The sequence below is a fragment of the Sinocyclocheilus grahami genome, unplaced genomic scaffold (assembly GCF_001515645.1).
Source record: "Sinocyclocheilus grahami isolate Dianchi unplaced genomic scaffold, SAMN03320097.WGS_v1.1 scaffold19.1, whole genome shotgun sequence".
NCBI classification, from domain to species: Eukaryota; Metazoa; Chordata; class Actinopteri; order Cypriniformes; family Cyprinidae; genus Sinocyclocheilus; species Sinocyclocheilus grahami.
The window spans coordinates 2478025-2504508 of NW_015505198.1; the positions used below are offsets into that span (position 1 = coordinate 2478025).

The 26484-nt window shown below is 37.7% G+C and overlaps 2 protein-coding genes and 1 pseudogene across 2 annotated transcripts; 1 reads left to right on the plus strand and 2 right to left on the minus strand.

Moving 5' to 3' along the window:
- The first annotated feature begins 1215 nt into the window (after positions 1-1215).
- Positions 1216-6435, plus strand: ptchd3a (patched domain containing 3a). The gene is given in 4 exon segments (XM_071582304.1): positions 1216-1944; positions 3541-3662; positions 4275-4420; positions 4514-6435. Coding segments are annotated over 4 exon segments (2892 nt in total). The 5' UTR covers positions 1216-1224; the 3' UTR covers positions 6418-6435.
- Positions 6436-8417: 1982 nt separating this feature from the next.
- On the minus strand, positions 8418-15701 carry pks1 (polyketide synthase 1). The gene is made up of 6 exons (XM_016237572.1): positions 15500-15701; positions 15257-15410; positions 15007-15167; positions 14714-14917; positions 14454-14635; positions 8418-14370 (listed from the first exon to the last, which is right to left on the minus strand). Exons 1-6 carry the CDS (start codon positions 15546-15548, stop codon positions 8827-8829), a joined length of 6294 nt encoding a protein of 2097 aa, XP_016093058.1. The 5' UTR covers positions 15549-15701; the 3' UTR covers positions 8418-8826.
- Positions 15702-16207: 506 nt separating this feature from the next.
- Positions 16208-25964, minus strand: LOC107554920 (ATP-dependent zinc metalloprotease YME1L1-like; annotated as a pseudogene).
- Between the last annotated feature and the right edge of the window lie 520 nt (positions 25965-26484).

Genomic DNA, 26484 nt, shown 5'->3' on the forward strand with positions numbered 1-26484 from the left:
CGATTAATCGCATACAAAATAAAAGTTTTTGTTTGCATAATATGTGTGTGTGTGTGTGTGTGTGTTTTGTGTATATTTATTATGTATATATAAATACACACACATACAGTATATCTTTTGAAAATATTTACATGTATTTACATGTCTATATATATATTCATATAATTTATATTATAAATAAATAAATATATTTAATAGATAAACATAACATATTTTTCTGAAATATATACATGCATGTGTGTGTATAAATATGCACAGCACACATACATCTATTATGTAAACAAAAACTTTTATTTCGGATGCGATTAATCGTTTGACAGCACTGATTTATATATAATAATATTTTAATAAAATAATATAACTGTTAAAATAATGTATTTTTATGCATAATTTAATCATTCATGCATCAGGTTTAATTGAAGCATACTTCAAACATTTTGGGTAATATACATAAATATGTAATATATAAGTGTATATATTTATATTAGTGCTGTCAAACGATTAATCGCATACAAAATAAAAGTTTTTGTTTGCATAATATGTGTGTGTGTGTGTGTGTTTTGTGTATATTTATTATGCATATATAAATACACACACATACAGCATATATTTTGAAAATATTTACATGTCTATATTCATATTCATACAATTTATATTATAAATAAATATATTTAATATATAAACATAACATATTTTTCTGAAATATATACATGCATGTGTGTGTATAAATATACACAGCACACATACATCTATTATGTAAACAAAAAATTATTTAGGATGTGATTAATCGTTTGACAGCACTGATTTATGTATAACAATATTTTAATAAAATAATATAACTGTTAAATAATGTATTTTTTATGCATAATTTAATCCTTCATGCATCAGGTTTAATTGAAGCATACTTCAAACAGTTTGGGTAATATGGCTTTGGGGTTATTTTGCCAGTCTAAATATAATTTGCAGTATGTGCCCGTGAGTGGTCGCTCTCAGCTTGTTGCCTGTAGATTTTCACGCAAAAATGCGTCAGGATATTCACATGCTCCCGCACGCATTATGAAGCTCTTTCTAAATCAACTTTTAACTAGTTTATATAGCTAGTTTAAACTTTAAATGCTTCAGACACAATCCAGATACAGAGAAAGTTAGGTTTACGTTAGCCTCATTTATTTAGCACAGCCTTTTCCCCTCTAAACTTTTAATCTTTCCAAAATGCCGGTGAACATGGCTGGATGCACCACAGACTGCGTGGAGAAGCCGATCTCCATCTGCTTCCAGAAGTTCGGCCGCTTTGTGGGAACTTACCCGTGGTGGTTCTTCATCTCTCCTCTGGTCATTTCTGCGGTGTTGGGAAGTGGGTTTTATTTCTTAGAAGATCGTGAGGCCAATGACATTGAGGATTAGTTCACACCTGTGAACGGTCCTGCTAAACTGGAGAGGCAGTTCGTGCAGCAGAACTTTCCGCAGAACGACTCGGTGTTCTCCAACCAGAGACTCTACACGGATGGAGTTTACGCGTCCTTCATAGCGGTGGCAAGATCCTCCAACATCCTCACAGACGCTGCCTTTCAGGAGATAGTAACTTTAGACAGAAAGGTCAAAGAGCTGAATGTGTCCATGGGTCACGAGGTGCTCACCTTTGAGGGACTTTGCGCAAGACGATACAAGAAATGCATACCCAATAAGATATTGGATATTTACAAATATTATGGTAATATTTTAGAAACGACCGAGCTCACCTTTCCCTTCTTTCGTTTTGGATTCTCGTACATTTTCCTGGGCTATTCGGTTGGTGGAGTGAATATAAACTCTTCTGTTATTAAAAGTGCAAAAGCAGTGCGCCTGTTTTATTTCCTAAAGGAGGATAATCGCTCCAGAACAGATTTATGGCTGAATGAATTCCTAAAGGTTTTTCCCTCTAATTTATCACTCAACTTCATTGAGGTAGGTTATATTTTATTTATGTACTGCGTGAGGTCTTTATTGATGGCAATCGGGGCTAGTTGTCACAAGGGCTGTAGGCCTACTGTATAAGTAGCTTTAACGTTTTGAGTGAAAAGTTGCACAAATGCTTGTTTTTGATTCCAGTGTTTTTATGTCGTTTTCAAACACATGGTTTTAATTGGTCTTAAATTATGATCCCATGCCATATATCATTTTGCAATAGCTCTTTGTTTTACAAGTGACCTTAGTATGTACTAGGCTATTGATATGGCTCTTAAAATATTTATTTATTTAATATACTTAAAGGTTGTAATTTTATCTTTTTTCCCAATAAATTGTTGGCTGAAAGAATTATAAAAAAATAAATAAAAATACATACATATATATATATATATATATATATATATATATATGTTTATATAAATGTTTATATATATATGTTTATTTGCAAAAACATTTTCAGTTAAAATTTTCAAAAATCATGTTTTTATTGTGTTAGTTAACTGTATATTTAGTTATTTTTTAACCTAATCAAAATAACCCAACTGCAGTTTGATTGAGATTAATTGGAATGAGCAATGAAAAAACATGATTTTTGAAAATTGTTAAAAAAAATTTAATCTGTTTTTGCAAATGAACTCTTCATACATATATAGTGTTGGGGGTAACGCATTACGAGTAACGCGAGTTACGTAATCAGAGTACTTTTTTCAAGTAACTAGTAAAGTAACGCATTACTTTTTAATTTACAAGAGAATATCTGAGTTACTTTTTCAAATAAGTAACGCAAGTTACTTATTTTTTTCAAATTTATTGACAGCTCTCCTGTCCCCATGTTGAGAGAAATCAGAAGATGTTACTGTAGTTCTAAAATAAATATGAATATGCATTTCTCACCTTCGATGATCCAGTTCAACCATAATAATAAGCAAAACTTACTCTAGACAAACATTTGTGTGTCTTTTTGCTGAAATGTGTTGAAATTTCTTCTTCTGCATTCTACTGTACGGACGTAAATTAACTTTCCCTTCAGCCTGAGGCTTATTCATTTCACTTTTGGTGTGAAAAGACTTTTATATTTGCCAAAAATATAACTTTTTTATTTTAAAAACAAACAAGTAAGCCCTGTCCAGATTTAAAAAGTAACGCAAAAGTAACATAACGCATTACTTTCCATAAAAAGTAACTAAGTAACGTAATTAGTTACTTTTTTATGGAGTATTGTAATGCATTACTTTTAAAAGTAACTTTCCCCAATACTGCATATATACATACATATATATACAGTATATATATATATATATATATATATATATATATATATATAGCCTGTAGTAAGCTATTTACCGTTAGGTTTTCATTATGACATACTTATGGTATGACAAGATGCTCCCACTATTGATCAATATTTCCTAAAATGAACTGTAATTTATTTTCTTTGTTTTCCGGAAAATATTGGTCGAAATGTTTATGTTTAATGTATTCATCCTTTTCATATTCATTCATTTGTTTAATTAAAATAAGAAATGTTTTTCTAACTATTCTTTTGAGCTAAATCTAAAATGATGTTGTCAATATTATAATTTGCCTCCTCAGGTGACCCATTCCACATCTTTGTCAAGGCAGGTGGAATTTGAGGCAAACACAAAGGATGTGATTCCTCTCTTCTCCATCACATATGTCATTGCCATTGCATTCTCCATTCTCTCTTGTTTGAGGTATGTTAACTTGAATATTTAGGCTATTTTCTGTTTCCCAGACAGAGTATTGTGCAATGTCTAGCACATGATTTTACCAAGGATTCTGTGTAGATGTTTGTACATGTTCTCAGACCCCCCATTTGATAATTTACATTTGAATTGTTTTAAAATTGGAAAATGTTCTGAGTAGTGATGGGGAAATGGGATGATTTGATTGGATCTCTGAATCTCGTTCAGCAAAACGAACAAATCTTAAATCAAATTCGTCAAACCTGTACACATATGCAATCTTTAATCATATTACAAGTTTGGAAATCATTTTAATACACCTAAAGATATATTACGCATAGTGATTAGTTCACCTTTTCAAGTCCGTACTGCATCTTCTCGTCCTAGTCTTTAATCATTCATTTTTTATGTTAAAGCCTCTGTATAGGAAACAGAAATGATTTGTTCAACCCACATATCCCAACTGCATTCAAAACAAATGAACGAATCGTGATTTAAAATGATTCCAAACAAGATTTGTTCAAAACGAATGAGTTAAGTTCATGTTAAAGTCTATTGACAACATCTGTGACAATTGTTGGAACTGAGGGATAAAAAAATCAATTTTGTCTGTTTTTCCAGGTTTGACTGTGTCAGAAACAAAGCATGGGTTGCTACATTTGGGGTGTTCTCTGCTGGACTCGCTGTTCTGTCCTCTTTTGGGATGATGTTACACATTGGTGTCCCATTTGTCATGACAGTTGCTAATTCTCCATTCCTGATATTAGGTAAAACATAACTATAAAGCCAGTTGTATACAGTGCTAATGTACTGTATATTAGTAGATTAAACAGTGATTTTTTTTAATGTGTTTTAAATAGGGATCGGAGTGGACGACATGTTCATTCTCATTTCCTGTTGGCAGCAGACCAGTGTTCACGATCGAGTGGAGACTCGCCTGTCTAATACATACAAAGAGGCGGCAATTTCAATCACCATCACCACGCTCACAGACGTGCTCGCTTTCTACATCGGCCTCATGACGCCCTTCCGCTCCGTCCGCTCTTTCTGCTTGTACACCAGCACCGCCATCCTTTTCTGCTACATCTACAGCATCACATTTTTCGGAGCGTTCCTCGTTCTTAACGGACGGCGAGAAAACAGCAACAAGCACTGGTTGACATGCAAGGCAGTACCAGAGGAGTGTCCAGTGGGTCAGTCGAAGTGGTATGAACTATGTTGCGTTGGAGGCGCTTACGATCCCCATACTGGCACAGAGGAGGTACAACCAATGAATCACTTCTTTAAAAAATACTACGGCCCATTTCTGACGAAATCGTGGACGAAGGTCTTTGTGATTGTGTTGTATTGCATCTATTTGATTATCAGCATTTATGGCTGCTTTCAAATTCAAGAAGGAATTGATCTCCGTAATTTAGCAGCTGACGATTCTTACGTCGTGAAATACTATGACAACGAGAAGGCGTATTTCTCCGAATATGGTCCAAATATCATGGTTGTCATCCGACGGGAGTTTCCGTACTGGGATGAAAAGTACATGTCAGATCTTGAAACTTGCATTGAAGATTTCAAAAACTTATCTTTCATTGAAAAGGATATATTCACCTCCTGGATCAAATCATACAAGTACTACAGCAATCACACCAAACTCAATCTGAGCACTGAAGACGTCTTCAAAGATAACTTGGGAACATTTCTGCGATTTTATTCGGATTTTAAACAGGACGTCAATTTCACCAACAACTCCATCTATGCATCTCGCTTCTTCATACAGACCGTAAATATCTCTACTGCACTGGATGAGATGAATATGCTGAATAAATTAAGAGAGACAGCACAAAAGTGCCCTGTTCCTTTACTAGTTTACCACCCCGCCTTCATCTACCATGACCAGTATGCGGTGATAGTCAGCAACACCATCCAGAACATTGGGGTTACAACGGCTGTAATGTTGCTGATCTCCCTTCTCCTCATCCCAAACCCTCTGTGCTCCCTTTGGGTCACGTTTTCCATTGCATCTGTCATTGTGGGGGTCACCGGGTTCATGGCATTGTGGGATGTTAATTTAGACACCATCTCCATGATCATTCTTGTCGTCTGCATTGGTTTTTCTGTAGACTTCTCTGCTCATATATCTTACGCCTTTGTCTCTAATAAGAAACCCAGTGCGAATGAAAAGGCGGTGGAAGCCCTGTTTAATTTAGGATACCCTATTTTGCAGGGGGCTGTGTCTACTATTCTTGGGGTGGTGGTGTTGTCTGCTTCAAAGAACTATATCTTTAGAACTTTCTTTAAAATTATGTTCTTGGTGATCTTCTTTGGTCTCTTCCATGGCTTAACTTTTATCCCAGTTTTTCTGACCTTCTTTGACATTTGTAGTGGCACACCAGCTAAGAACAAGTCAGGCCCAGAAGAGCAGGACATGAAGAACAGCCACACCAACAACATTCAATCAAAGGCAAAGGATGGGGAGCTGAAAGAGCTGGAAATTTATGACAATCATACTCTTCAACCAGACAACCACCGAACATGTCAGTCTCAGCCCTGCTCTGCTATTTGGATGATAACCGGCAATAACCATCATGTTCAAGATAACCAAATGTGTATGGCAAGCACTATCCCAATGTTCAGAGTGGACAGTCAGACTTACGAGGTTCACATGTATACACCATCTGATGATGGCATGTTAAGAGTCAAATGTCCATCAAAACTTCCATGCTCTGAAGGCCAAAATTGTGTTTTAGGAAATAGCAACCACATTTAAGATTCAAGTGTGCCCACTCCGAACAGTTCTGATTTGTCCATTTTGTAAAATCCTTTTACTTCTATTTCTTCCTAGAATATTCTGTTTGTATGTGTAACACCTTTTATATGTTTAAATTAAAATTACAGATGTAAATCTAAATCAACAGGAATGCAACATGACACTTTTTTACAAAAGATACATCTGGGCCAATGATTTTAGGACTTTTTATCTTTTTATGGGTTTCAGGTTGTAGCTGCCCAACAGCTGTAGCATTAACTCACCATAGACTGTATTAATCTGTAAAGAAATCTGTTAAAAATGTTTCATTTATGTGTTCATTTATGAAACACAAGAATAACAAATTTGTCTAAGTCGTTCATAAAGCCATTCTTCAGTAAATTACCAGATTCAATTCAATGCAACAATTTATCTAAGAATGGATTTAAGAACAATTTACACATAAATTCTTTACTGTATTTCATGAATGAGCCCCAAAAAATATTTAAAGGGTTAGTTCACCCAAAAATGAAAATTCTGTCATTAATTACTCACCCTCGTGTTGTTCGAAACCCGTAAGACCTTCGTTCATCTTCGGAACACAATTTAAAGGGGTCCTATTATGCTCTTTTACAAAGTCTTGATTTAGTTTTGGGGGTGTACTAGAACAGGCTCTCATACTAGGTTGTTCGAAAAACATTATTTTTCACATATTTTACATTATTACAACACCTCTCTCCCCAGTCTGGCATGAACGGCTCGAATAGTTCCTGTATCAAATGAAGGCCCGCCTTCTGAAATATGAAATATGCTGTGATTGGTTAGCTGGGCCAGTGTGTGTTGTGATTGGCAGCACTCGGCGCCTGGTCGGGAAATGTCATGCCCTTTACCATAGCCGCCTGCGAGCTTCAGTGTAAATATTGCGTCAATATCAAATCAATTTGAGTGCGATTTAAACCCGGATGATTGTAACCACTCTAAGTTCATCTGCCTTGGGAAAGCTAGCGTGTCTCCAACATAGTGATAACACTCGTTGCCTTCTCTAGTGCAGCTCAACCAGGTCTCGTCCCATTCGTCGGTATTTGTGATATCACAAATCCCGGAAAATATGCGTTGTAGTCCAAACGAGTCGTTCGTTGTAGTTTTTGAAAAGTGATTTCTGTTGAATAAAATATCTCCTTTTGAATTGGACTTTGAGCTTTGTAACTTTGCAGATCTTTTTTATGCTCAAACAGCAACATTACAGACTAACTAAAGTTGAAAAAGTGAAAAAGCATAATAGGATAAGATATTTTTGATGAAAAGGTATTCTCGTAGCTTTACAGTTGAACCACTGATGTCACACGGACTACTTTGTCGATCATCTTGGTACTTTTCTGGACCTTGAACGTGGTAGTTACCTTGCTGTCTATGGGAGAATCAGAGAGCCCTCAGATTTCATCAAAAATATCTTAAATTGTGTTCCGAAGATGATCGAAGGTCTTAAGGGTTTCGAACAACATGAGGTTGAGTAATTAATGACAGACATTTCATTTTTGGGTGACCTAACACTTTAAATGTCTTTTTTTTTTTTTCTTGATATGTGAATATTTTTTATTTAGTTATATATAAAAAGTACAAATATGTATCTTTCTTAATTTTTGTGAAATAATAAACTAACTGAATGCACATATGTTTGCAAAGTTTTCTTATGGACTGTTGAATGTGTAAAAGCCTATTAAAGACATAACTACATAGATTGTAACTATTTTTTATTGGCTGATATAAACTGCTACAAAATGATTCTTGCCTTTTATTTTTTCACTGTCTTTTAAAAGACACATTTCCTTTGCTACTGTAGTGCACGTGCTGTTGTGTTTTCCTTGAGAAAAGAGGATTGCCTGAGTAAGGATTAGCAGAACAGTGAATATTTTCACTCTTTACACCAGTTTTGTTTTAATATTTTTCATTTTTATGAATGGTAGAGTATTACTGTGTTTGGAAGAATATAATTTTCTATTCAAAATTACACTTTGCTTAGTTTACACAGTTTACCATGTTTCATGAGTCTGTTGCTGCACATGTTTGCTTAAAAGCCTCGGTGGATTTACACATTTGGCAGAAAAAAATGGGACATACCTGACCTTTGATCTCTGACTCCTTGGTATTATTAGGGCTGGAAAACTATAGGTTCAATCAAATATATTCAGAATGGATGTTTATTGTTTGACATGCAATTTGCAATTCAATTTGACACACATTATGCAATATTGTGGTTTTCTACAATTAAGCAATATAGCATTTTTCATAGGAGGCTTAGAACACAAAATAAGCATTCTCAAAAAAATCAGTCACATTTCATTTATAAGCATTATTAGGACATTTTGACTAGCCGTCCTCTTCACTATGTACAATACACAAGGTGGCAGAAAAAGAAAACAACTGTAAACATTACAGGTTCACAGAAATCTCAGAGTCCTCATCGGTGCTCTGTTTTACAAATTCAGTCAATGAGAACAGTGTACTGTTTGGATCAAGCAAAGCAACGAGAGGAATATTCACACCTATCTCTTGAAACAAGCGATTTTGCAATGTCATGGCCAACATCGAATCAATTCCTAGTGCAGTGAGGGCAGTTTCATCACTAAGATCATCAGTATCCACACAACAAATTTCATTCAGGATCTGTCTAACACAGTCATCTACCGATGACTGAACATTTATCCTGGAGTCCTCAACAGCATTGTTTTTTAGTCCCTCCTCCACTAAAGCAGACAGGCGAAACTTGAGAGACACATTTTGAGAGAGGACATGGTTCTTTAGGTTCCTGAAATTGAATTTGCAGACCACCTGCTGGGGATAGTTGTCTAACAGGCAGTTCTCCAGTGCTTCGTGAATCTCTGACACATCCATGATCATTAGCCCTTTTGTTTCCAAAAACTTTTGGAAATTGTCTTTGTCCATTAGTAGGCCTAGTTTAAGGGGTCCCCAATTGATTGACTGTCCTGCAAGTCCAATATTGCGTCGGAAGTGACAAAAAGCATCCAGAAAGGAATTAGCTGCTGCATAGTTGGCTTGTGCTGCATTTCCAATGAAAGAGGAGATTGAGGAATAGCATACAAAGTAATCGAGTGTTTGGCAGTGCAGAGTGGTAAAGTGAAGATTAAGAGCACCACAGATTTTAGGTTGTAGGACTTTTTGGAAAAGAGATCTATCGAGAGTTTCCAGTAATCCATCATGTAGAACAGCAGCACTGTGGAACACCCCTCTGACTGGATAAGAGGAAAAATGTTTTCCAATCACAGTTATGGCTTCCATCACCTGCTCTGACACTGAGACATCACACTGAAGTGTGAGAATTCTTATCCCGTATCTCCTCTGGAGACTGCTTATGTCCTCTTGTACCTTTTCAGATGGTGCACTCCTTGAGAGAGTGGCAATGCATCCTCCACCCCTGTGAGCAATAAACGCAACGGTTTCAAATCCCAAACCGGAAAGCCCACCTGTAACTATGTACACGCCTCTCTTTGAGAACAGCTGCTTTGTTCTTGGAAGCAAAGGGATAGCAGACACCTTGCTCGTTGAATTGTCACCGGCCAGAGCTATCAAGTCTAGAGTTCTTACACTAAAATAAGATTCAGAATGCTCTGCAGACTGAGAATGCATTCCTTCAGGGAGCACCATCTGAAAAGTACTGCTTTGTATTGATGGGCATGCTTTGTGGAAGTGCATTCCCTTCAGCCACTTCTGTAGCCGAGCTCCATGTGCTTTAAGGCATGATTTCTGGAGGATTTTGGACATCTCAAGAGTCTGGAAGTAGGTTCTCTCACTGTCCCTCTGCATTACATCTATTGTTGAGTACCATGGCTCACGGATGCCACGTACTGCAATGATGTGATTTGCATTGGCAACACTGACAATCTCTGTCAAAATTGAGCAATCGTATGGTGGAAGAATCACAAAAAGAAGACACTGCTTTGTATTTTGGACTAATCTACTTATCTCACTCTCTGTAAAAACACTCCAGCCTGATTTGCTTGCTATAAGTGTCAATAAGTTGACCAAAGCTGAATCATGAACAGTAGAGAAGATGCCTAAACTTTGCTGTTGTTTGGTCTTGGGTAATGCACGCTGCAGTATCTTCCAGATCAGGAAAATGTATGAAACACAGGGAGCGTTCTTTAAGAATGGAAGCCTTTTTATTTTGAAGCACACATCTTCTGGGAGGACAACTTTAGAAGTTGCTTTAACAGGGTAACAACAGATAACATGGTCACCCACTTTAAGTTTGTTGACATCCTTTCCCACAGCTGTAATTGTCCCACTGAAGTCAAGTGCCATGAGACTGTGGTTCTGGGTTGTGTGCTTGTTCCAGTACATCGTCTGACCAAACTTTAGTTCTGAAGTACTAACTGGAAAATAATCCGATGAGTGCACACATACCTTACTCAGCTGAACCTCAATGCTTTTCCCCTCAATAGTGTGGACTGAACTTGCTGAAGGCATAGCTGATAAGCTGGTCATCCTGTAGGGATTGGTTGTCTGCAAAGTGAAGTCCCGGGGCTGTAGGACTTTTGATTTAGCCTTCACTTCCCTAATTGTGGTGACAGGAGTATGAGTTATCACAGCAGAGTAAACCTTCCCCTTGCTGATGAAGACTTCTGGGCACTCTTGAGTCTTATGTGAGTTAAGCACATGGGCCAGTGCTTCTATATCCTCTCTTGACACTGTGGAAAGGTCAATGAGCTGGAAAGTGATGCCTGACAACTCAGCAGCACATGCCCTTGTCATGCCAGATAACACAAATCCAGGGTTTATACTTTCAACTGTCCCTTCCGCTGACCTGTATGTAATGACACGGATGGAACATGCACGACTGCGTTTTTTTAAAGACAAAACAACCTGACGGTAAAGATCACAGCTGTCTACCAAGGACTCTAGAATGAGTTCAGACTGGAGGTGACTAATATTCTGAATGCCCCAGATAAACAGGATCGTATCCAGTTCCATGCCTGCTTCACTGCAAGGAGACTTCAACAGTAATTCTGGGACTTGCAAGGCTAAGCCTTTTGTTAAATCGGGTGGAGGAACAAGTACAGATTTTGGATGCAAATATGGCTGTAAACCTTTTGCGATACCCAAGGTGTCTTCAAAGACCAAAGCCTTGATTCTACTGGGGAAATTGCTGTCAGCAAGAATGCCAACCTTCTGGTTTTGAAAGAAACATGATTCCCTGATCTGTGCATGTCTTCCCAGAAAATTAATTCTGACATCCCTAAGCTCAATCAACACATGACCATCTTTGTCAGTGAAACAACCACAAACCTCAAAGTAGTCAGGCATTTCTTTGGTCAATCTCATATACATGAACATCTCTTTACAGGGAGGTGCAACTATAACCATACTCCCAATGGCAGAGGGAAATCCAGGCCTGACGGTGCTAGAGACTAATGCTAAAACTGAGGACATTTGCAAGAAGTAATCTAGGACCACAGGATGCAAGCAATACTCATACAGATGGTTGAGTACTTCCTCTGGAATCCTGAGACTGGTCACTGCTTCCTTGAATTCTTGTCCGTAATGAATGTCACCAAGTTGTTTGAAGTTGGGCCCGTACTCAAATCCTATGTCTTTAAGAGTGTTGTACACATCCTTTGTTTCAATGACTGATGGACATCTCTTTAAAACAGTGTGGAGGTGAATGGTTTGCTGTTCGATCATAGCTGGACCGCCTTCATGGCTGATGGTGCCTGATGCATGTACAGTAATAGAGGACTGAACCTGAAATGTGGTTGCATCCTTGGATGTCTCGATTGTGATTTTGAGAGGAGGGCAGTTCTTAGTTAGAACAAGCAAACTCTGAAAGTTGATTGTGAGCTGAAATGAGTGCAGAGGTCTTTTTGGAATAGCAGTTTCCATTATGGATGCAATAGCCAACTCAACATACAATGCCCCTGGGGCAATGGAGATGCCATTGTTCTTGTGTTCCCAAAGGTAGGAGGTTGTAGCTGCTGACAGGTTGCACTTGATTACTTTGCCATCACGTTTACTTGGACTTATCAGTGGATGTGGACTGCGAGAGACTGTGTCATTTCCCCGTCTTACGTCCTCAAAGTATACCTCATTTTTTTGACATTCAAACTGATACCTTGGGAAAGCAACAAGCTCCATTTCAAACCCTTTGTAGAACTCATCCCACTTCACATTGACCCCCAGTTTAAACAGTTTTGATACAGCTGTGAACATTGTCTCGTGGTCTTTATCTGGATGTACTGAAGGAAGCACTGTGGTGTCATTTCCCAGGATCTCCATGATGTTCCTCTGCAGGGCCCGTCTTGGACCAATTTCCACAAAGACTGTGTTCCTTGTGTGGTTGGAAACTGATTTAATTGTTTGTTCAAATGCAACAGGCTTTCGAATGTTTCTTGCCCAGTATTCCCCTGTGACAAAGTCCCCTTGACGACACATCTCTCCTGTTACTGTAGAAAAAAGTTCACACTCCTTTTCATTCAGATTTAAATGTCCAATGCTGTCTTTGATTTGGCCCAGTATAGGATCCATCATATGACTATGGTAGGCAGCTGGAACATCCAAGACATGAAGGAACAGGTTTTTACCCTTGAACATAGACTGAAGCTTCTGGTGCACATTATCAACTGCTTCTTTATCACCTGACAGCACACATGACATAGGACTGTTCACAGCAGCTAGGCAAATCTTTCCTGTGTATGTAGGGAGAATTTCCAGAACATCTGGAACAGGAACATTACCAACGACCAGCATCCTCCCACCCATCACTTTGGTCTGCAGCACACTGCGATGGTAGACAACCTTTACTGCATCCTCAAGAGAAAGCAGGCCAGAGCAATGAGCTGCTGCAACCTCTCCCACAGAGTGTCCAAGAACAATATCCGGTCTTATGCCCCAGTTCTTAAAAAGGTGAACAATTGCGACCTGGATTGCAAAGAGAAGTGGCTGGACAACGTTTGGTTTAGTGATATCTTCATTGTCATAGCAATTTGCGATCTTTTGCAAAATACTGGTGCATCTAAACTTCTGGAAGTAGTTTTCAACCTCTTTGACCTTGTCCCTAAATGCAGGTTCTTCTCTCAGTAGCTGCTTACACATTCCCCTGTAAGTAACGCCATTCCCACAAAATACAAAAACTAACTTTAGGTCCTGCTTTGTTGGAGCTAATTTTTTGTTCATGCTAGCTTTGAGTAGTGATTTTAATTCTGACACAGATGATGCAGCGAAGACTTTCCGAAATTTGTGTGTTATGTGGCTTCTTCTGCAGGCGGCTGTATAAGCAAGAGCTTGTAGATCAACTGTCTCATCTGCTGAAATCCTCTGATACGTGTCAGCTATGCACAACTGAAGAGATTGATCCGTGGCTGCAGACAGTGGAAGCAGTTTCAGAGGTTCAAGAGTGTGGCTGTCAGAGACTGTTGCTTGAACATACTCACTGATGATGGCATGGGCATTGGTGCCACCAAACCCAAAGCTGTTTAATCCAGCCATCCTTATCCTGGATCCAGAGTAAAGCCATTTTTCAGCTCTGGTGGGGATTTTAAGATTGAGAGATTTAGCATCTATGCTTGAATTTTCTGCTGAGTAGAACACAGAGGGGACAATAGTTTCATGTTTCATCATTAACAGAATCTTTATGAGTCCTGCCACCCCTGCTGCAGATTCTGTATGTCCGATGTTACTCTTAACAGAGCCAATAAACAGAGGCCCTGAGCTTGAAGGTCTTGCTTTGGCAATGATTTTTGAGATACTTCCTGCTTCAACCGGATCTCCTGCTGGTGTTCCAGTCCCATGAGCTTCTAAGTACTGGACATTTGCTAGATAATTCTCAGAGGAGTAGATCATGCGCAGTAGAGCCTCCTGCTGGGTCATGGAGGGTTTGGTGATCGGTGTGACAGTGTGGCCATCTTGGTTTACTGCAGTCTTGTTCACAATTCCCCAAATATGATCAAAGTCCTCAAGAGCCTGAAAAGAGACATTTGCCTTATTATAAACCATAAAATTTATTTAATATTAACATGAATAATTTAAAAAAGTAAAGTATATACCTTTTTCAAAGGCTTCAGGAGGACTATACCACATCCCTCCCCTCTACCATAGCCATCTGCTGTATGACAGAATGGCTTGCTTGTGCCCTCAGGTGAGATCATCTTTGCCTTGCTGAGGGCCACAAATACTCGAGGTTCAAGGATGCAGCTGACCCCTCCACACAGAGCCATTTCACAGTCCCCTAAGGATGAGGTAAAACAAGGATAATTAACAATGTGAATATCAAGCAATGAACAGACTTCAGAGTTAAAATAGTTACCTTGTCTGATGGCCTGACATGCAGAATGAAGGGCGACAAGGGATGAAGAGCATGCACTGTCAATGGCAAATGAAGGTCCAGTCAGGTTGAAGACAAAGGAAATTCTGTTGGCAGCTACACTCATAGCTGTTCCAGTGCCATTATAGTGGGTTATTGTGCTGGGACAGTTGTTCAAAATTGTCTCATAGTCCCTGTTCATAAGACCTAAAATAAAACACAACACTGTATCAGTATCCTAAAGTTAAAAACAAACAAAAAAGTGAACTTGCATTAGATTTATCTAATTTATGTACCTATGTAAACCCCTGTTCTGGTCCCGCTCACTTTTTCCAAGGGTATCCCTGCATCCTCTAGAGCTCGGTATGCACACTGCAGCAACAGTTTCTGCTGAGGGTCCATGTAATCAGCTTCAGCCTCGCTGATGCCAAAGAACTTGTGATCAAACTCATTGAACCTGCAAAAAAGAAACTCTTTTACTTCATCATTTCACCTTTTTAGTAATTATAAACCTCAAATGCATCATCATGAACTGATTATTCCTACCCTTCAATGAGAGCAGCTTTGGTCGTCTGTGTTTTTCCTGGTTTGCTCTCATCAGGATGAAACCACTCTGATGTGTCAAATCTTTCATCTGGAATCTGTTCCACACAGTTCCTTCCCTCTACAAGAACTTTCCAGAAACTATCAACACCCTCACCTGTGAAGGTAGTAGATAGTCATGCAAATGCACACAGCGTTGTCACAAAATAAGTAAGAGTACATAACACATAAATACAGTACATTTACCTCCTGGGAAGTTGCATCCGATTCCAATGATAGCAATATCCTCGTCCATTTTAGCGTTTTTTTTTTTCAAAGATCATTGCGTTCCTTTGCAAAAATTAAAAAAACAAAGCACAAGCATCTCTCAGCTCTGATGGTCTCCTCGTGGTTGTGACCAGTATTCATCAGCTCCCAGTAACATCTAGGCATTTTTATAAAGCCTTTCACGACTGAAAACCAATGGGAAAGCACATTTCTTTTAACAAAGGGTCTTTAAATGTGCAATCCTTCCTCTTGTAACCAGTAATTTTGGTGGTTTGAAACAAAACTCTGTAATTACAGACTTGGGTAAAGATGCAAACACTGATTGCAGTTTCCCTCACTGGACACAACAAAGCTATTGTCTTAAAGCTATTGGGGTGATTCTCTCATTCATGATTGTCTTTAATTGGCTTCCATTTAGAAACATGTAACAAATGATGAGAAAAAATGACCTGAATGTTTGTAGACCACCAATTTGAAATAAGATAACCAATGACCATCTCAGCACACCTAACCTGATACCTGCAATTTTCAGACTAAATGGTTTACTGCTAGTCTTTTATTCTGGGCCTCTGAAAAAGATCCATGAAATTAAACCAAATTCATTTCAGTGTTCATTTCAATCTCAAACAAAATCCCAGCTTAACATTCTTACTTTCAGGAAACGACAAGGAAATAGGCTTTTTTTAAACTTTATTTATAGTCTTGCCATATTAATTTCTGAGATAAATAGAAATAAACATGTAATTAACTTCAAAAGAAAGCACACTAATATTTTTTCAAACACATATAAACAGTGCAGTCACCTGAGCCATACACACACATGCAGACAACCAAAATGTGGCGGAGGATGGGGCATGAGGCTTTTAGCTACCCCTGGAAGAGTATATTCAAATAAATAACTTAATGAATAAAATCAGGGGATAGTAAGGTCCATTGGAAATATTAGGCAAAAATCTACAGTACTCTTAGTCAATTGTTCAGATACGCATTTACAGATATATTTATTCTGTATCTGTTAAAATAAAACTGACATTCTGAAGTCACATTCGTAATTGGTTTGTGGTTTAGGGCTGCATGGAAAAAGTGAACAATCTATACTACTATGCTTACTGATAATGGGACAACCTGGTTTGCCATTTGCTTTCAAGTAAAATGCACCATTTATGAGCTTCCTGTTTTTATCCATTCCATAAAATAACTTATGAACAAGTGCTTCAATCTGGTGACTGGGTAACAAATAATAGGATGAATAAAACATATAATGAACTTCATCCTCTTCCTGTTATAGCTTTTTAAAACAAAGCAAAGAATTTACATTATTTCATTTGTAACCATTACCTATTGGTTCAGTGCTCAGGCATATGTACTTTTGGCATCGATATACCTTCTCAAATGAATAGAAAATATATCTGAATTTCTGTTAGCTTAGTGTTTGAAAGCCAACGTGTTGCCTGAAAAAAGAAAAATATTAAGAGAGAAGGCTAGAAAGTCATTCAAAAGCCTTTCTTGTTACAAACATTTACATTTACAAGTAAAGTAAGATTGTGCCTCGAAATGTCACTGTTGATCCAAGACTTCATCATCTGGGATCCAGTGACTTTCCCTCCAGGATCATCTGGATTTCCTTTGCATCTAGAGTTTCGTAAGTTAGCAGGGCATCGGCCAGCAGCTTGTGTTCTTCGCTGTAGGTCTTGAGTAGCTTCTTTGCCCTTTCATACGAGTTCTGAAAAAGACAATTAGAAGATGAATTTACACAATCATCAGTCAATCACTTACAAACAAAAACTAAACACCTACCTGCAACGGCACCCTGACTTCCTGTTCTACAGCAGCCTGGGTCTCCGGGCTGTGGTTCGTCAGGTCACTGTAGGTCATGACCCCCAGCTGCTCAAAGCACAGACAGGTGAGTGAACTACAGTTACAGGCACAATAGTAATGCACAAAGGCTTCACACAAGTTTCTGATTACGACAGGATCGTGACGTTGGAGACGGGTGGATGTGAGTGTAGTTTAGACCCTGCATGTGCGCTGCTCATTTTTGGACGTGGAGTATGAACTGAGTGCCGGGGAAGGGATTAGGATGAACACACAGATTTATGTCTGGAATGTGAGCGCTTACACATCCCTAATGGCTTTGAACACGTGGAAGGACTCATATGGCTTCTCCAAACAGCTATTTGCTTGATTTCTTTTTGAATATATAAAATATTTTCACTTAAAATATGATCTAAGTCGAATCCCTTTGACCTACAATATTAACCTGAAGTACCACCTGAGATTTTAAGTTAATATTTCAGTAATTTACCAACACATTTGTGTTTTCATGGTTCTTTGATGTCCGATAAATGGCATGCAGGTTAACAAATTAATTATTTAATTAGTGAGTGTTTTTATGGTCACATAATGAATTTTTACCTTGTCACTCATTCCAAACTGTGTCACCATCATATGTGCTATTTTAGTGGCTCCATCAAAATCACTGGATGCGCCTGTAGGAGGAACAAATAAAACATCATGATGTTGATATTTCCAAAAATTCAAAGTAGCAGTGATCAGTTAGGGACACCTCTCACGAGTAGTGATGTGATCATTTCCAAACACCAGCTCCTCAGCAACCCTGCCGCCCATGCTGACGTCCATCTGGGCCAGAAGCTGGGCCCGTGTCTCACTCCAGCGATCATTCTCTGGCAGCAAGGAAACCTGAGAGACTCCAGAGGAATAGAGGCGGCGGCACAATAGGTTTATGATGTATAACCCTAGAGAGCAAAAGCTTTAATTTCATGCAAGGCAGGCACGTTCTGCAAACTACTGTCAAATGTTTTTTATTTGTCTGAAGAGTTTTTATTGTGAAATAAACTTCATGTTCAGATCTCAAGGCATTTTCACATTTTTATATGTGAAAATGTCATTCGAAATCTATCGAAACAAAACTGTTAAAGAATCATATTTTCCTTTTAGAAGCCCATAAGCCAGGGTGATTTCAACTTGCCAAATTCTCAGTTAGGTACTACACTACCCATAATTCAGCAGCTAAAATAGTTTTTTTTCTTCAAATGAAATACTTTACTGTGTGTTTGAATCAGGACTTGTGGCTAGAAATGCATTGATATAAAAAAAAAATCATTAATATTATAATAATTTTTTTATATTACTGATATCAAAATTCTATAGTATTTTGTTTAAATACATTTCAAATAAAACTCCTAAAAACTAGAAAATTATTTTTATATTCTTGTAACTTTCAACAATCTAATAAAATAACTTCTAATATAAGTAATATAAATAATAATATAATTCAAAGCATCACAACATGATATTGTATTGTATGAAAAATGGATAATTATTAGAGATTTAAAAAAAGATTACATTTAACATTGTTAATAAATTATTTAATGATTTACTTTAAGTGACCATTATATGATGGCAAATGTAATCTAAATGTAAAAACTGAAATAAGAAATGAGCATGCCAACTACATATACAACATTAACCTATACTAATAAATTGAACAAAAAACCTCTAGTATCGGTTAATGAACTACATTGTAACAATATTTCACGCATCCAGATTTAGACATTTGTATTAGTCAATCTGGGAAAAGTGCTTAATGGAACATTAAGACCAGCTACCCAAGTGAAGGGCCACGTGGCATGATGGTAGCTTTGTTGATGGGCATTGCGTCTTTGGTGTAATAAGCCACTATAGCGTGTCCAGACTCATGAGAGGCTGTGATCATCTTATTTCTCTTGTCAATCTCCACACTCCGGCGCTCTGAGCCTGGACAGACAGAGAAGAGAATGTCAGGAAAGAATCTCTTGATTAAAGCATTAATCCCCATCACATGTTGCAGAGACTAAGCTGTACATCCCTACTGGCCTCACCCATCAGGATCTTATCCTTCGCAAACTCCAGTTCCTCCAGGTCTTTCCCATTGGCTGCTGCTTTCAGCGCTGCCTGGTTCACCAGGTTCTCCAGTTCTGCTCCAGAGAAACCCACTGTTCCCCTAGGAATGATCTCTGCATCGACAGCTACAAAACACACTATGTTATTGGACTGTCCTAACAAGAATCTTGTAAAACATATTTGTTTTTTCTTAATAATTCTTACCAGAATCCACTTGAATTTTTTTCAAATACCACTCCAGGATTTCTGTGCGTCCCTTCACATCTGGTCTTGGGACCGTGACCTTCATGTCTCACCAGAGCACTGAAATACACATTATCATACGAAGTTTATAGATTTAGTTTATCACAAATATTTTATAATCCTGACAGTAAAGTGTTAACTAGACAGTTACAGATACATAGTGTCCTATCAGAAAAATACATGTCTAGATGGAAACAGTTCAAAAGCAGTAGATACTACCTGCTTCTTAGTTAAAGATGAATAACAATGGGATTTGTGGTTGTTGCTTTAATGCCTTAAGTATGTCTGCATAAGTGAGCTGCTCTAGGCAAATTATGGAGGAACCCACTTGTGAGTCTATAAGCCTAAGCCTACTGTTTGCATTAAACTATAAATATGCCTGCATGTAAAAACATGGAATTACAGGGATAGTTAACCAAAATAAAAATTCTGTCATGTAAATAAAATGTTCACCATATAAAGTGACAGTATCTCTTCACAAGACTTGGATTAAACTGATTGATTTATATGGATTCATTTTACTATGCATTTATAACACTTTTGGATCTTCTAAGTTTTGGTTACCTGACTTCCAACAGTGGGAGAGAAATTTCTCAGTTTTCATAAATATCTCAATTTGAGTTTCAAAGAAGTCTTAAGAGTCTGGACATGAAGGTGAGTAAATGATGACAGAATTTTCATTTTTGAGTGAACTATCCCTTAACGGATGGCTATAGAAACCTACTTGTCCAAAGCTTCATCAAAGTTCGTAGCTCCAATCACAATGACTCCTTCATTGGGTTTAAACCTGAAATCATCAAAATACTAAAATCATTCAGACCTGCGCAATTTCTTTCAAAAAGAGGAAATTATATGTAATAAAAAGCGACTGACTTACCCATCCATTTCAGCGAGCAGCTGGTTGATGGTTTGTCGTGAGTATGGGTGCATGGGAGACTCAATTCTCTTCCCTCCTAAACTGTCCAGTTCGTCGATAAATATTACACATGGTGCACTAGCTTTGGCTTCCTCTGTTAGAAAAAACAGTAATGAAGCAATTTTATTAACAGCAGAAGTATTATGGGCAATCCAAGACTATGTGTTTCTTTAAAAGACTTACTGAAAAGGTTTCTGATGAGACTGGCGCCCACTCCCACAAACATTTAGTCAAACTCTGACCCGGAGGCGTAGTAAAAGGGCACGTCTGCTTCACCTGCTACAGCTCTGGCCAAGAGGGTTTTTCCCGTTCCTGGAGGTCCCACAAGCAAGATACCTAAAATGCACATCTAGTTTAGATATTTTATACAAACGAAAAACAAAACACCTATTTCCATAATTAAATGAAGTAAAGAGTTTCACCTTTGGGAAGTTTTCCACCGAGCACCGTGAATTTCTGGGGGTTTCGCAAAAGTTCAACAACATCCTGAAGTTCGTTTTTGGCCTCCTCTACACCTTTCACATGTTCAAAGGTGACATTCTTCATCTGAATGGGGTCCATGGCTGAATCCAGACCAGAGGTGGTGCGGAAACGAACTACATAGGTAAATAGATCAAATGAAGACTTCTAATCATCTGCTCAGAACTCAAAGAATTAAAAAAAACAACCAAAAATTTCACACTACAGCAACAAATCCTTTCATACATTATGTTGTTACATTATTATAAAAGCTGCAGAAGAAAAACAGTTACAGTCAAAAGCATGCTATCAGTCGATATATTTTAGACACGCAAATATAAGGAAAGAATAAAATGGGAAACAAACCAGTGTCGGAAAACGACCCTTTACCCGAGAAGAGAGGGCTTCTGGACACACCATACAGACCCACCAGTAGGAGGACAAAAATAATCAGACGTGTCCTCTTTACAGAATCTGTTAGCAACAGCAGTAGTAAGAACGAAATTCCTGCCGCAAACACATTTTTTACTATATAACTAATGTTAGATAAGATGCTTTAAAAAGGTCTAAAAGCATTACCTTGAGTCCTCTGTGTCAAAGCCTGAGCTTTCATGAAACCCTCTGTGAAGCCTGTCTTGAAAGCATCCTGGTGAGATTCTGGCAAGTTATTCTGTTTCAGTAACTGTTCAAGATTCCCCATGTCTCGCTTTTCCTTCATAAGGAGGCCCTGAAGAGGACAGAGAAAAGGATACAAAAAATACAAATAAAGGGCAAAGGTAAAAAAAAATACAAGAAAACAGGTTTAGAACATTCAGATATTTCTGTAGTATTTATGAGACCAGACCTGCCTTAACTATTTCCTCAGTGTCATTCAAGCTTAACAACCTTCATAAAGGCTGGCGTATAATTCTCTGCATCTACTGGACCTTCAAAACCAGACTGCAGATGTCTAGTCTTGAAAAAAAAAGACACACATAAAATAAACCCACAACTTCATTTATAGCTATAATGTAACAGCATGTAACTGAGTAAAAGCCCCATTCACAACAAGAACGATAACCATAACAATAACTATATTAGCATCCAAATCAACTGAGAATAATGTTTCGTTTAACATAAGTGAGCACTGCAGTTTTGACGTCTGTTTCTTTAAATGTTCAAGCTCTTTAAAGCAGGATGGATTGTTTTCATTGTTCAACAGCAAGAAAAAATGATTTTCTAAAATGATTTCAACAACAATGTTGTTTTATCTATCTTGTTTTCATTATAGCTGTGGTGTGAACTTCAAGTTAAAGTTAACATCCTTTATGTGAATGCCTCTAACTTTTGGTCACTTGTAGGAAATATTACATTGCAGATGATGCAGATCTACGCAGGCTGCCTGGAGGGGGCTGGAACTTTGCCTGCGAAACACCGAAGAGCCAAAGAGTCCCATGTGTTTGGGAGAGAACCCTATGTTTACAATAAGACATACAATTTAATTTATAGCAATCACATTGATGAGAATAAAATGGTCCATTAATGTCCGGATGACAAGAAAAAAACTTTTTAAGACTGACAAGCTGTTGGGAATGTTGTTTGTGCATAAAACAGAATATTTCAACATCCTAATAAATGTTATGCATTTATCTACTTGTGATCTAGCTTGTACAAAGTAATTAAAGGTGGGGTATGTATTTTTTCAAAAATGCTTTAGAGTCGGGCCGAGTAACAAAACAAACTTGTAGCCAATCAGCAGTAAGGGGCTTGTCTACTCATGATGCAAAGGAGAGCGCTCAGTGCACAGGATGGACATTAGCCGAGCCGAGCCGAGCGACGACAGAAAAATAGAGATGGCGGATAAAAAACAAGAGGAAAATGTCTGCGGAACAAAAGAAGGCTTATGATAAGGCAAGAAGTAGGACACATGTACATTTCGGATCAGCTTTCCAGCACTGGAGAGAACTCAAGGAGCGGGAAGGCCTGCGATCGGATGCCGAGGTTGCTTTGTTTCTCCTCGATAGGTGAGTAACATTGGTTTTGCTTTGTTTCTCAGAACTAATACATGCTGGCTTTTGCTTGAATATGCTCATGTGTCATGTTCGCTTGTTTGATCATCTGCAATCGTATTGTCGTTCCCTTCAGCTATGATAAAGACACATTCATTTCCACACCCTATAAGCCTGAAGCGTCTAAACCTCCTCCACTGTCTGTTTCAAGCGTCAGCTCCCAAAGTGTGTCTCCGAAAAGTAAGATAATATGTTTAATACAGCAGATAATAATACAGCAGATTCCGCCATAATTGTTGCCTGGTTTGCATACGTATGTGTGGGGCGGAGCTATCAAAATAGGGGCGAGACCCTTTTAGGGTAGTGGCGTGTTTGTTTTGGTGATTTGAAATATCAACATTGGCTACCAGAAATCACTTACCCCACCTTTAAGTACAGCAGGTTTGAAATGGTACAGTGTAATTTCCTGTGAAGCTGGACCAGCCTATATTTAATTTCTCAACAGCACAACGTTGATAAAGAAAGATTGAATGTGATTGCATAAACAAGTTCTGTAAGGGAATAAACCTAATTATTGAGCCACCAACATTTCACAGAGACAAATATACTTCTAAACACGATATCACCACCTCATGCTGTGGGTAACCTCACCATATTTGTTTTGGAAGAAGGAGGGGGCAGAAATGTGAGATGTTCTCCATGCTGTTGAGTTTTGAGCAGCGCTGGAGATGGATTTCTCCTCTGGATCTATAGAAGGCAGCAGGCGCTCCAGAACTTCACGTACACGATGGAACCTCAGCTCTGACAGACCCAGGTCCTTTAAGTCTACTTTGGGCTGTGAAAACAGGCCAGTTAGCATTTTTAGTATTGTATTTTAATTTTGTATTATTTTATAAACATTTTGAATGTTTTTATTTTTATATTTTCCATTTTCATTTTCAATTTTCATAATTGTTTTTTTTTATATGTCTATATACTATCGTTTTTATTGATTTAGTTTGAGTTATTTTTAGGACATCAGGTTAAACTAAATACAAATAAGAAATGTTGCACTGGTAACTAGCTTCAATAATGTCAATTTGTTTTTGTTTTTTTATTTCAGTTTATATATATATATATATATATATGCTTTTAGTTAATTATAATAACCCTAGTGTAAATAAGAACATGCACATGATATATAGCAGTGTGTGCTGTTGTCGTGACTGTCATACCTCACCGAGAAGTGGGTCATGTTCAGGTGAAAGGTCTCTCTGTAGACTCTGCACTGATGTGGTTACGGCCGAGTTGGCTGAACTCTTCAGGTATACTGGACCACATTGATCAGATGGGTCAAAGGCACTGTTCCCTAAAAAAAGAGAACATGTTGGTCACATTGCATAACCTAGTGTGGAAAATACTGGTTAGCAAATAAAAGAATAAAATTGCAATATTAGCTTGCCAGTCCTTAAATGATCATACAGGCAAAGTGTCTGATAAGCTCTCTATATATGATTGCTAGAGTATGCTGGTCTGTAGTCAGTTATGTCTCTCCTAACATACTGACACACTACTGAAACTTCCCTCCAGATACGTAGGCCTACACACTCAGTCTCTCTATTAAAAAGCTGTTGTTGTTGTATATTAGCAAGAAGGTACTTTTACATAATGTCATCAAAAAACACGAAAATTAACTAAAAATATAATAAATGCATGTAGAACATCTGTATAGTATATGTTCAGACAACAGTGAAGAAAAGCTAAGAAGAATCTCAACAGATGGAAATGAATAGTCAATCAGATGGTGTACTGTAATCAGTTTGAAGAGTGACTACAGTTCTACACAGCATCAAAATGGACCATCAACAGGATGTTGTTAAAATTTTAAACTTTTAACAGTAAACGATATTACCGTTTTAAATATCGTATTTTAATCAGATGACCAGTGTTGGGGGTAACGCATTACAAGTAACGCGAGTTACGTAATCAGATTACTTTTTTCAAGTAACTAGAAAAGTAACGCATTACTTTTTCATTTACAAGAGAATATCTGAGTTACTTTGTCAGATAAGTAACGCAAGTTACTTTTTTTTTCAATTTATTGACTGACAGCTCTCCTGTCCCCATGTTGAGAGAAATCAGTTGCTGTAGTTCTAAAACAAATATGAATATGCATTAATTCATCTCACTCACAAAAAAAAACACAGATTCAGTATTCCTCAAAATGAATAAAAATAATGCAAGTGTTGAAATTTCTTCTTCTGCATTCTACTGTACGGACGTAAATTAACTTTACCTTCAGCCTGAGGCTTATTCATTGCACTTTTGGTGTGAAAAGGCTTTTATATTTGCCAAAAATATAACTTTTTTATTTTAAAAACAAACAAGCAAGCCCTGTCCAGATTTAAAAAGTAACGTAAAAGTAACGTAACGCCTTACTTTCCATAAAAAGTAACCAAGTACCGTAGTTACTTTTTTAAGGAGTAACGCGATATTGTAATGCATTACCTTTAAAAGTAACTTTCCCCAACACTGCAGATGACATTTACAAAATCAATGTTTGTCATTAAGAGTCTCATTGACACTGTTTCTCTTTCTCGTTCATTATTACTCGCTAAAGCCACTCATTTATTCACAAAAAGGACTTTGGCAATAACTATGTAAAACAATTAAATGTCCTCATACCTGCGACTGAACGGTTGTAGGAAGAGAAAACATATTTTGCTTAGATTTTCGTTGAGAGGTTTTCTTGCACTCCTGTCAGATCCGCTGCTCTTCTGTTCTTAGGTTTAGGTTATGAGCAGCGGTGTTATTAATCTCACCGGTGACTCCACCCTTCACATCGTAAACAGAGAGACAACGTTGTTAAATTAACCGAATCCATCGCTTCACTTCTTCGGCGGTGGTCTAAAGCAACAATCGTTGCATTTAGTGCCGCCTGCTGGACAATAACGGTAAGGCGCGGAAAAAGTATTTTGCTAAATGTTTAGTTCATTACCTTATTAACAATTTTTAAATCAACTATAACATAGCATCATAAAATAATCACATAACAAGCCAATAAAATTACAAACGTCACTCAGTCATTCAGTTTTGTTCCATTTCTTATTCAGATCAAAATAAACATTTAAAATGGAGTGAAAACTACCACAAAGGAGGATATTATAATAGGAATATCGTGCCTGCATTGCTATCACAGTAAAGCAAGCCCGATGTTCTCTCTTTCGCGTCCGCATAGCATGTGGCAATCTATGCATGTAGTCGCTAGGTCTTTGCCTGTAAAAGCATAGGATTACGATCTTTGTTATTTTTATTTATATAATATAATACACCACTGTGGGATGCATAAATATTGTGATAACATACAATTACTCTATAAGTAAAATGGCGTGTTGGAATCGTCTGAAAACGTTAATTTATGAGCTAAACTTTACTTCCGGGTTAAAATTAAAGCCCCCCCCCCACAAGAAAATAAA